General features: G+C 41.3%; 1 protein-coding gene across 1 annotated transcript in view; it reads right to left on the reverse strand.

Moving 5' to 3' along the window:
- axdnd1 (axonemal dynein light chain domain containing 1) overlaps positions 1-13,343 on the reverse strand; it is a 170,616-nt gene that overhangs the window by 143,905 nt on the left and 13,368 nt on the right. Inside the window, exon 3 of the mRNA XM_063063999.1 lies at positions 3,923-4,074. Within this exon, the coding sequence (XP_062920069.1) occupies positions 3,923-4,074 (152 nt within the window). The remainder of the gene's footprint in view (positions 1-3,922; positions 4,075-13,343) is intronic.

A 13,343-nucleotide genomic window follows, 5' to 3' on the forward strand; every position in this document is an offset into this window, starting at 1 on the left:
TGATTGTCGATACCTTCAAATTCTTCATAGTTCCGAATTTGTTGAAGTAATGATATCATTTCGTTTTCACTTCCAGCCATTTCTGGCATCTCCAAGACTGAATGCTTGAAACCGCAGTGAGAAAAACAGTTCTGAATTGTTTTATTGCTTATTTCTCACCAATTATCACTGATTTTTGAAAATAAATATACCCAACTGACACTATTTAGAAACCGTGTGCTCTAAGCACATTATAGTGTTTAACGGCCACACAAGTGCACGCAATTGATGCTAGTTAGAAACTGTTAGGGAATAGCCTCTTGTCCCAATTAAGCAGCATTGTGTCCCAAATAAGCAGCTGCCCCTGATTAACCAATGGCCCAATTGACCAAAATCCACCGTACTTATATATCCAGTTGCGTAGAATGCCTTCCAATAACATACCCATTTCTGATGTCAGGCTCACTGGCCTATAAATTCCTGGTTTATTTTTAGAACCTTTCTTAAATAACGGAAACAACATTAGCTATCCTCCAATCTTCTGGCATCTCACCCATGACTGCAATTTCTGAACTGGCCTGCCACAAGGTCCAAGGGAACACCTTCTCAGGCCCTGGGGATTTATCCACCCTAATGTTCCTCAAGACGTCAAACAATTCCTCCTCTGTAATCAGAATACAGACCATGACTCACTGCTGTTTTGCCTCACTTCTATAGACTCTGTGTCCATCTCCTGAGTAAATATGGATGCAAAAAATCCATATTAAAATCTTCCCCATCTCTTTTGTCTCTATGCATGAGTAACCAATCTGATCTTCCAGAAGACTAATTTTGTCCCTTTCTATCCAATTGTTCTTAATATATCTGTAGAAAACCTTGTAATTCTCTTTCATTTCGTCTGCTAGGGCAACCACATCCATTCTTTAAGCCCTCCTCATTTCTTTCTTAAGTGTTCTCTTTCATTTCTTACACTCCTCAAGTATCTCATTTGCTCTTTCCTGGCTATACCTGCCCTGCACTTCTTTTTCTCAGCCTCAATATCTCTCAAAAACAGGATTCCCTAACCCTGTATTCCTTGCTTTTTATTCTGAGAAGGCAAAGAATGATTAGAGATAGGATGACTTTGCGCAGGGGAAATCGTACCTCACAAATTCAACCAAGTATTTTGAAGTGGCAATGAAAAGCATTCACAAGGGCAAGGCCTTTGACAAGGTCACATGTAGTCGGCTAGTCTGGAAAGTTGCAACACGTGAGACTCATGATGAGACTCATCATGGTGTCCTTGTCTAGGAAACAGAAAGTGGTAGTGAAGTAGACACAAGACCTGAAGATGCTGGAATTCTAGAGAGCACACAAACTTTTGTGTGTTGTAGTAGTGAATGGTTGTTTTTCATATTGGAGACCTGTGACCAATAGTATGCTGCCGGGATCAGTGCTAGGCCCCCTGTTGTTTGTCATACTGATTAATTATATGGATAAAAATGCAGATGGTATGATTACTAGGTTTACAGGTGACCCCAAAGCTGGAGGTATAGAGGACTGTGAAGGTTACCTAAGGTTGCAAAGGGATTTTGATCAATTGGAAAATGATTAAAGAAATGGCAGACGAAATTTAACTCAGACAAATGTGAAGTGATACCTTTTGGTAGTTGAATCGGGGCAGGTCACACAAACAATGAATGGAAGAGCCCTGAGGGATGCTGTTGAACTTCCAGACCTCAGGGTACATGTACTGTATATTGTCCCCTGAAAGTGTCAACACAGTTAGACAGGATGGTGAAGAAGGCATGGGGCATAATTGTCTTCAACATCCATGGCATTGAGTATAAGAGTTGGGATGTCACATTACCATCGTACAAAACATTGGTCATTGGAGAGCTGAATGTGATTGCTACACTACAGGAAGAATGGGATAGTACCAGAGAGGATGCAAAAAAGATTCATATATTGCCTGGACTGGAGAGCTTCAGTTATAAAGAGAGATTTGATGAAGGATCTAGTGCTTTCCCAGTATATATGACAAATTAACTCTTCTTGGGCTTCCAGACAGATACAGGTATCGATTATAATCGACATTTCAATGGCAAACTCCGCCATCTTCGTCCTTGATGGAGATGGCAGAGTTTGTCATCGAAACATTGGTTATAATTGATATCTATACCTGGCGAGAAGCCCCACAGGAGTTTATTCATAGAGATTTGATAGGTTGGGACAGTTTTCCCTGGAGTAAAGGAGATTGTGAGATGGCTTTATCTAGATAAATACAGCAGCTGGTCACAGTCTTTTGCCTATGGTAGGGAAGTCTAAAACTAGAGAGATCCAATGAACTGGGACCTGATGAAGGGTCTTGGGCTGAAATGTCAACTGTTTATTCCTTTCCAAAGATGCTGCCTGACCTGCTGAATTCCTCCAGCATTTTGTATCTGTTACTCTGGATATCCAGCATCTGCAGAATCTCTTATGTTTAAGATTTAAAGGAGATCTGTGAGGTAGGTTTTTCCACACAGAGAGCAGGAGGAGCTTCCAGAGTAAGTTGTTGAGGCAGGTGCAGTTACAACATTTTGAAAAATTAGATAGCACAGGTGTAGAGAGATATGAGCCAATGGGATTAGTTTAGCTAAGCATCTTAGTCAGAACAGATGAGTTGGGCTGAAAGGCTTGCTTCCATGCTTTGATGTTATGAATCTCAGACCCAACAGATCTAAAATCTTAGATCAGCAGGACTTTAATCCGTCAGCCAAAATGCCCATTGCTAATTGCTACTTAGGCAGATAAGCACATCATCAATGAGTGACCTTGGTTCGCTCTGCAATGATGCATACCTGTCAAGTATTTCCCTAATTTGTGTGTAAATCAAAACAACTACATGTGATGAAAATCTGAAATAAAAACATAAAATTCTGGAAAAACCCAGACAACGCCTAGAGAAAGGGGAACAGATAATGTGCAAGTCCAGAACTGAGAGAGAATCAAGTTAGTCTTGGATTAAACAAATAAAAAACCTGAATGGCAGGCAGGAATTTACCAGCATGTTATCCAAAGTTGGGGAATTGAACATTGAGTCTTGCATACTGTAATTTGCCCGGATGTTAGATGAAGTATTGATTTGCCAGCTTACATTGGGCCTCATTGAAACAGCGCACATGACCACGGACAGAAAAGTCAGAGTATGAGTGTGACGGTGAATTAAAGGAGCAAGCAATCAGAAGCTTAGTGTCACACTTTTAAACTGAGTGCAAATGATACATAAATTTAAGTTTCTTCACTGTAGAGAAGGCAACATTCTGAACAAAAGTATCGTACCCTAGACTAGATGAAGAACAAGTGACTCACTGCTTCTCTTGGAAAAATTGTTTTGGTCCCTGGATTGTGGGAAGAGAAGTGAAAGGACAGGTATTGCACAACATACAGTTATATGAATACATAATTCATACTGATACTTCAGTGTTATACTGTCAATAGGTCCAATAGGTACATTTACTGTCAGAGTAATGTATACAATATACATTCTGAAATACCCTTACAGTACTCATCTATTTAAGAGGCTGTCTTTCAGATAAGGCATTGAAGCAATTCGCTGTCTCTCTCAAGATCCAGTTACTTATTTTGAAGAGATGACATGTTTTTCCTACACCAATGTTTATTCAAACCAACATCATCCAAAACAGAATATTTTATCATTATTGCACTGCTGTTTGTTACATTCTGCTTTGTGCAAACTGGCTGCTGTTTCTTTAACCACAAGTGTCATTGCATTCGCAAAATCCTGCCTTAGTTGTATAACATCTTGAGACAGCCCAACATTTGAAGGGTGCTGCAAGTCCATAGCTTTGTTCAATATGAAGCTTGCTTTGCTTCCTCTTTTAACTGGATAGGGACAGCATAAATTACTTACAAATTGGTTGTAAACACTTGGGGATCTGAAGTGATTTTAGGTCCCTACCTTAAGATCTTTCGGGGACTCATCTCGACAGGATGAATTTGGCACAGTGGTCAACGACAACAGAATTTCTTCTGGGATGAAGTCATTCTGAAAAGGTGGCAGTAGTTTATTTTGGTCAATAGTTTCTGGCATTCCCTTTGTTTGCGGTAATTCTGCAAAGGTACAGGTAAAGAAAATACCATCATGAGTATAATGGCTTATTACTAAATTAATCAGAACTTAAATATTGATAATTACCTATGATGGAATATGAAATAGCAAAGTCGGGGATTGTGTGATTGCTTCCAAGGAGATTGCAAATATTAATTTCAAACTTGAAGGTAAAGGCCCTAGTTCATCTCAGAGACCTAAACCTGCAGTGACAATACTGCATATACTCACAATGATTGTGAAGGGTGAGACAGAATTAATGTTTCATGTTATTTACCTTCCATCAGATCTGGGAAGGGTTAAAAATGAAATGAGTGCTAATATGTGGAAAAGGGAGAAGATGCAGAGTGCATAAAATGGAAAGCGTTTGAACTCCAGCACAGACTGAGTGATACACGGTGAACTGAAATAGATAAAGGTATAGCTGGAGGAAATGTGATGTAAAGAGGGGGAAAGAGAGCAAAATAGGGCCTCATTAACTATGGTGGAGGAAATTGCGATTAAGGAATAAGAAACGTGCGTCAAAGGCAGGATTGTGGAAAGTGGCATCATAAGAACATACAATATATGACAGAGCGAAGAATTGAGAGAAGGGAATGGAGTTTACAGTTTGTTACAAGAAGGAGGTGCAAGCAAAGTAGTGGGAGATATTGTGGCTGCAAAATATACTGCAGCAACAGGCCAAGGTGTCTTTGAAAGTAATTCCAAAACTTGCACTTAAGTTTCACTTTGGAATAGTGAGAACAAGATCTATGAGAGTGGGAAACATCAAAAACCGCAAGTTTCATTGCATGTGAGTTTCTCTATGGGCAATAAGAATGAGATTTAAGGAGAGAGGACATTGTAGGAGCAGCCATGGTGTGAGTAGATCAGTGGAGGAGTCTAAGATCTGAGGCTTTAGCTCAAGAAGCTTCAGCCAGGATGCACAGGTGAGTACCAGATAAGAACAAGTAAGGTTATTTTATCTCGCAGTTAACTAAAAAGATACCAAATTACAAATTAATGCTGAAACTTTATAAGGCATTTGTCAGACTGCACTTGGAGTATCGTGATTAGCTTTGGGCTCCATTTCTAAGAAAGGATGTGCTGGTGTTAGAGAGGGTCCAGAGGATGTTCACAAGAATGATCCCAGGGCTGAAAGAGTTCACACATCAGGAGTATTTGATGGCTCTGGGTCTGTACTTACTCACTGAAGCTGACTGAAATTGAAAGGCCTAAGCAGAGTGGACGTGGAGAGGATGTCTCCAATAGTGAGAGAGTCTAGGACCAGAGGACACAGAATACGAGGACGTCTCTTTAGAACAGAAGTGGAAGAACTTCTTTAGCCAGAGAGTGCTAAATCTGTGGAATTCATTGCCAAAAAATGGCTGTGGGGGCCGAGTCATTGGAAATATTTAAAGCAGAGATTGATAAGTTCTTGATTAGTAAGGGTATCAAAGGTTATGGGGAGAAGGCAAGAGAACAGGGTTGAGAGGTAAAATAAATCAGCCAGGATTCAATAGTGGAGCACACTTTGTAGGCCAAATGTCCTAATTCTGCTCCTTTGTCATATGTTCTTCTGGTCTATGAACTTTGCTATTTGGGAAGCACAACGCAAAAATGTAACCAGCAAATTGGCCAAGCACACACTATCCCAATATGGAAACAGTATTGAGTAGTTCCTGATAAGCACAGCAGCTGTTCAAGAAAGCACATCAGAAATTCTCCAGGGATAGGAAATAAGCATTAACTTATTAACCCTATGAGCGCGTGCAGATATGGGGTGCTGTTGTGTTTAGCACAACACTTTACAGTACAGATGACCTTGGTTCAATTCACGCCACTGACTGTAAGGAATTTGTACGTTCTCCCCGTGACAGCATGGGATTCCTCCGGGTGCTCTGATTTCCTCCCACAGTCCAAAGACATACAGACTGCTAGGTTAATTGGTCATTGCAAATTGTCCTGTGATTAGGCTATGATTAAATCGGGGAATTGCTGGGCAGCATTGCGTGTAGGGATGGAACAGCCTGCTCCATGCTGTATCTCTAAATTTAAAAATACAGTAAAAGTAAAAGCAAAATTTTTGAAAATTGTAAAATGACTGAACTCAATATAAAATTCAACATCAGTGTTTATTTTATTTAAAGTTACAGTGAGGAGTGGGCCCTTCCAGCCCCTCGAGCCACCACACCGCAACCCCCAACAACCCCGATTTAACCCGAATCCAATCATGGGACAATTTACTATGACCAATTAACATACCCAGTATGTCATTGGACTGCAGGGAAGCACCGGGAAAATCTCGTGCATTACACTGAGCGGACATACAGATTTCTCCTTGCAAAGGATGCCAGATTGAGCTCCAAACTCTGTTACCCCGAGCAGTAATAGCATCACACTAACTGCTACGTTACCATGGTGTCTATATTACTTAGGGAAATAAACAACATTTTATTAAGTAGGTATACCATATTATAAATATATTCTCCACTTACTTACTCAAACCCTCATCAGTTGAGATTTAACTTTATGCTTATTTACTTATTAAGGTTTAGTTCAGAGAGGCCTTTCCTGTCTTTTAAGCCACACCACCCAGCAACCCCCAGTTTAACTTTAGCCTAATCATGGAGCAATTTAAAATGACCGTTTAACCTATCAACTGATACATCTTGCACTGTGGGAGGAAACTGGAGCACCCAGAGGAAACCCAAGTGGTCATGAGGAGAATGTACCAGCTCCCTACCAACAAGGGCGGGAATTAAGACAGCCTGAGAACCAATTTTTATGCAACAATTTCATCTTCCAATAACAGTGATTCTACCTCAATGATCTACATTTGAGATTTTTGACCCCATGGTGAACTATGATAAAACTAGAGAATCTCATGTTGAAGATATGTATCCTTTTCACCAGGCTTCTGCAAACAGTTGAATTAAGCGCAGGGATGTGATAAGGCCAAGGCACAACCTGCTGCCCACGAGGTGGCGCTAACAAATCATAAACACGAGATTCTGCAGCTGCAGGAGATCCAGAGCAATACACACAAAATGCTGGATGGAGAGGTCCTGATGAAGAGTCTTGACCCGAAATTTCAACTATATATTCCTCTCCATAGATGCTGTCTGACCTACTGAGTTCCTTCAGCATCTTGTGTGCGTTGCATGAGGTTGCACTGCAGTCTCTGAAACCAGCTTTGGAACGATACAATAGCAAATTCCCTCAGTACCAAATCCAGACCCAAGGACCAGTGCTGCTCAGTCGCTGACTCTTCATGGGTCTGTATACACTTAGATAAAGAAAATAAAATTTTTTTAAAAAAACTGATTTCTGAGCTGTGAGGAACTTTAAAAAATCCCAAACGAAAAACTCACTGCAGGTTTATGCTCCCCATTCACCAAAAATTCCACTTATATTTAAAGTTAGGTTTGCGTGGGGCTTTCAGCCGAAGTCATCAGGAGGATAAACCAGTGAGATAAACAAGGTCTTTAATTTGCCATTATAGTGTATCAAAGTAGATGGAGTTGGATCTTTCTTTTGGAATAGTAAAAGAACAGAGAAACATAACAGAGCTGGCACATTAAACTGGCAAAGATAAGCTCCTACCCCTTCAATTTAAAATTAAAAATATTTCGCTACACAAGTGAAGTATAGGCTTATTCCAAGCAGGGAAGAGTAATGCTCCAAATCTTCAGTGAGATTCTGAATGATGAAGCTCTGACACCTTCCAAAAGCATTAATCACATTGATCATCATCATGATCATCATCATCAGGTGCCATGACCAGATTGAGCTTTGACTGCCATGGTCCACACACTCCTGTTTCGGGTTAAGTGGATCAATTCATTGGTATTCATTTCAAGTTCTCTGGCTGCAGTCTCCATCATCATTTGTCTTGGTCTTCCTCTTGCTTTCTTCCCTTCAATCTTTCCCATAATTACCATGCATTCAAACTCCTCTTTCCTAATCACATGTCCAATGAAGTTACGTTGCCTTTTCATGATCTCATACATTATTTCTCTTTTTGTGCTTACTCTGTTCATGACATCCTCGTTAGATATTCATTTCATCCATGATATTCTTTGCATCCTCCTCAAAATCCACATCTCTGCTGCTTCAATTCGTTTCCTCATGTTACTAGATATTGTTTAACATTCTGATCCATATAACGTAACTGGATAAACGTAACATTTCAGTACTCTGAGGCGGGTTGTCGTGCCTCGTTTAGTGTTGGTCATTATACTCTTCATTCTCGTAAAGGTGTCTTTTGCCATCCCTATTCTTCTTTTGATGTCCATGTCGCACCTGCCATCTGATGTCACCCAGCTTCCTAAGTAGCAAAAGTTCTGTACTTGTTTTATATCTTCCCCATTTATTTTCAGCCTGCAGATATCACCATAAATCACATTGATACCAAGTTTAAAAGAAAGCACAACAGAAGTTTTTACAGAGAAGTAAGCTGAAGTAGCATTTGGACATAAACTACTACATATATGCAAATATTTTTATTTTGATCTTATTTAGAGATACAGCACAGAACAGGCCCTGTGGGACCACTGAGCTACACTGCCCAGCAACCACCAATTTAATCCCGAGCCTAATCAAAGGTTCAAAGATTCAAAGGTCCAAGTTAATGTTGGAGAAATGTATACAATATACATCCTGAAATGCTTTATCTTCACAAACATACACAAAAACAGAAAAGTGCCACAAATAATGAACGACAGTTAAATATAAGAACCCCAAAGACCCCCCCAGCTCCTCCCTCCTGTGCTTAAGCAGCAGCAAGCAACAATCCACCTCCCCCATCGGCAAAGAGAAAACACCGGCACCGCCACCGAGCACTCAAGCGTCAGCAAAGCAATAGCAAAGACACAGACTTCCAGTTACCCCCAAAGACTTCACGTTTCACCCGGCATTCAACATTCCACAGGTTCTCTCTCTCCCTAATAAGGGAGAAGGGGGTGTCTCCATTTTCCCAACAAGTGGGGAGACATAACAAGCAACTCACTGGTTTAAGATGTTAAAAGTCCGTTACGTCGTTTTTTTCGAGCTCTGTGCCTGAAGATCACAAAGATCTCGGGGCTTCGGGCACACAGCAGTAGATTTTCCAACTCCCCCGACGACACACAGGCCATCTACCATGACACCGACCCTCGATCCGCCTGTCTCCAGAGCCCCGAGATCTTAGGCTTCCAAATCAAGACGGACCGTCAGGCCAAACCCTTGGTGTGCTGAACAACGGCCAGTCCTGAAACCCCAAGAACGGGTCCCATTTCCACAAAGAACCAAAGTCAATGAGTAACTCCAGGTCAGGGTCTTCAAAAGAACCCTGAAAGGAAAAAAATAAAGGAAAGTCCTCAAGATAATTATAACTGGGGGTTGGTAATGGGGGGTTAAGCTCTCACTACCTATTAAATGCTCCTAATGGCGTGTGTCTCAAATAGCCTCTGACAACCAAGTCCAGCTCCTGGCCTTCATGTGTGGCTTAGCTAACCCCGTGGAGCCATTTCTACTGACAAGAGAAAGGACAAAGGTGGGTTACTGGCACCTTAAAACCAGTTGTTTCGGGCGCATGGGGCCATGGTTGGTAGCTCATTTAGGAGAAGAAAAACTCTGATCTCAAACTTCCATTACCTTGTGGCTATACTCACTCACGGGGAAGGCTTTGGGAGTAAACCCAGAGGGGAAAATCCAAAGCTGGAGTCCCTAAGGCCATCCTACATTGAGTTCAATGCTGACTGGCAAAATCTGTGATCATGTGGTGCCAAACTGTATCGGTCTCAGCTTTCCTTTGGGTTCATCAGCCGCATGGAGAGAGGGAGCCTGCTACATGGGTAACAGCTTGCTCTCCATATCACACTACCCTGGCTTGCATTCTGTCTTACGTATCACATAGAGAGCTGGGATGCAACATTTATGGTCAAGCCCAACGAACAGAGCCTCACAATCACAGGACAATTTAAAATGACCAATTATCCTACTAACCAATAAGTCTTTGGACTGTGGGAGGGAACCAGGGGACACGGAGGAAATACATGTGCACACGGGAAGATGTACAAACTATTTTACAGATGCCTTCAATGACGGATGCTTAAAATTCCAGGTTGGGTGACACAGATAAAAAGGAAAGAAGAGTAGTCTGTGCTATGCCAATGAAGAGGATTTTCAGGAAGCTCTACTTTGTTCTGTGTAATTGCCACAAGATATAACCATTGGCAAAATGTTCCGCATTCTGCACAAGTATTTTACAAGGCACTGACTCCAGAAGAACTGTGACACTGTATTTGCATTGACAGAGCTGCTGCAACAACAGGCAGGCCAGGGGAAGGCATGTTGCTTCCCATGCTCAAACAACACATTGCTTCTTTCACAGAAAGCTATTGGCAACCAATAAGTTGTCCAGCTTAACAATATCCTATTATAGTCATTAAAATAGTGAATTTTGAGAAATTTTTAATTCTTTGCTGTGGTGTGCGAATAAATAGGGGCTGTTTACCATCATCTACTTCTCCTGGCTTGTGCAACATTTGTCACTGATGAAGTACAAAACTGTGTGTATGAACTGTAAAGTGAATTTGAAGCTTTTGTTGCTAAATAACTTTCCTTTAATAGAAAACTTTTGGGATTTGTTATGGTTCACCAAACTTGCATCTTGATCACTTCAATCATCCAAATCGGCTTATGTAGGGAATGCTTCCAGTGTGTTTGGAAAACAAAACAAGATCAGTTTTTAAAAATGTTAAGGTCTGAAAAGGAAAGGGTGCAATTGTTTTGACATGGTCCTATCTTCTGGCAGCAAAGATGTCATTCTCACTCTCCAAAGCAATCATTCCATCTAAAATCAATTTGACAAAAATTCCCACTGACTCCACTCCATTGAAAAGGAAGCACAAAATTGGTAATCCTTTCCTATTGACACTGAGACCTTGCAGTTTTTAACCTTACAGGACAAGTTGATTGAGTTGTGAAATGATGAGAGGCCAAAGATCCTTATTCCAAAACCCAATATTACCTACTTTCTATTCTAATTCAATACAGACTATCCAGAACTGAATGGACCTACGGTCAAAACCATAATGTTGTTCCAGTACATAGAAGAATACACTACAGGTACAGGCCCTCAGCCCATGGTGTTGTCATGAAATGTTTAAGCTAATACCATAGAAACTATAGAAAGGGTGCAGAGGAAATTTACAAGGATGTTGCCTGGATTGGGGAGCATGCCTTATGAAAACAGGTTGAGTGAACTCGACTTGTTCTCCTTGGAGCGACAGAGGATGAGAGGTGACCTAATAGAGGTGTATAAGATGATGAGAGGCATTGATCGTATGGATAGTCAGAGGTTTTTTTCCCAGGGCTGAAATGCCTGTCACAGGAGGGCACAGGTTTAAGGTGCTGAGGAGGAGGTACATTGAAGATGCCAGGGGTAAGTGTTTTTTACGCAGAGTGGTGAGTGCGTGGAATGGACTGCCGGCAACGGTGGTGGTGGACACGATAGGGTCTTTTAAGAGACTTTTGGATAGGTACATGGAGCTTAGAAAAATAGAAGGCTATGGGTAACCCTAGTAATTTCTAAGGTAGTAATTTCTATTGTGCTGTAGGTTTTCTATGTTCTAATAACTCTGCATCCCTTCTGCCTGCACATGATCTGTATCCTTCCATTCTCTGCATATTCGAGTGCCTACCTAGGTGCCTCATAAATGCCTCCATTGTATTTGCCTCCACTACCAACCATGGCAATACATTTCAGGCACCCACCACTCTCTGTGTAAAAAAAGACTTGCACATTTCCTTTCAACTTCCCCTTTTCCCCCACCTTAAATGCATACCCTCTCATATAAGACATTTAAACCTTTGGAGAAAAGAACTACTAGCTATCTACTATGTACACTTTTGATCATTTCCATCAGGTTTCCATTTGTGATTATGATTATGAAGACACGTAGTCCTCTTTTATTGTCATTTAGTAATGCATGCATTAAGAAATGACACATTATTTCCTCTGGTGTGATATCACAAAACAGAGGACAAACCAAGACTGAAAAAAACTGGCAAAACCACATAATTATAACATATAGTTACAAACAGTGTAACAATACCATAACTTGATGAAGAAGTCCAAGAGCACAGTAAAGTTCAAAGTTTCTCAAATGTCCCACATCTCACTCAGACGGGAGAAGGAAGAAAAACTCTCCCTGCCATGCCGACCACAATTCGACTCTGAGTCATCCAAAACTTCCAGCTCTGATCAGCTCTCCGACACCGAGTACTGAGCACCATCTCTGTCCAACGATTCGACCTCCTTCTCGGTCGCCAAAAGCAGGCAAGGCCGGGGATTTTGAGGCCTACCCTCCGAAAGATTCCCAATCACACAGTAACGACAACAGTGAATGGGCGTTTCAGAAATTTCTCCAGATGTTCCTCTGTGCTTTCACGTCCATTCTCCATCAAATCAGAATTGTCCACGGCCCCTATTTAACAGATACAATATCATTTTTCACCGGAGGGCTGCACACACGCAGGCGCGCCACCATCTTCTCCTCCCGATTTAGCCTCTGCCACTCCAGAGAAAACAATCCGAGCTGTCCAATGCCTACTTGTAGTATACCGTACACCATTAAATTCAGGCAGCATCCTGACAAACCTCTTCTGAGACCCACCATGGCTTCCACGTCCTTCCTTTATCACGGTGACCAAAATTCTATGCAGCACTCCACATGTTCACTAGCCAGACTTTAAAAAGCAGCAACATAACATCTTGACTTGTGAAACCACTGCCTCAACTAAAAAAGGCAAGCACATTATACAATGACTTTACCACCCTATCAATTTGTGTAGTCACTTTGAAGGAACAGCAGACTTAGATCTCAAGGTCCCTCAGTACATTAACACTGTTAAGGGCCCAGCCATTAACTGTGTACTTTCCATTTACATGTACATCCTAATACCTCACTTGCCCGAATTAAACCCAATCTGTCATTTCTTTGCTCATATCTACAAGTAATCTATATCCTTTTGTATCCTTTGGCAACCTTCTGTCATATCCATAACAGTGAAACCTTTGTCACAAGCAATCTTTAAAACCCACCCATTCTTTTGAACTTATTTAAATCTTACATCTGTCCAACAATGTGAGGGAGACTGCAATGTACAGACACGTGAATTTATAAGTTTAATGCCATATAGAAAGAAGCTGTTCTGTAGCCTGCTAGTCCTGACTTTAACACTGCAGTACCGTTTGCCAGGCGGAAGCAGCTGAACCACTTTATGGTTGGGGTGATTGGTGTCA

This window comes from Mobula hypostoma, chromosome 12, assembly GCF_963921235.1.
Source record: "Mobula hypostoma chromosome 12, sMobHyp1.1, whole genome shotgun sequence".
In the NCBI taxonomy this organism is placed as follows: Eukaryota; Metazoa; Chordata; class Chondrichthyes; order Myliobatiformes; family Myliobatidae; genus Mobula; species Mobula hypostoma.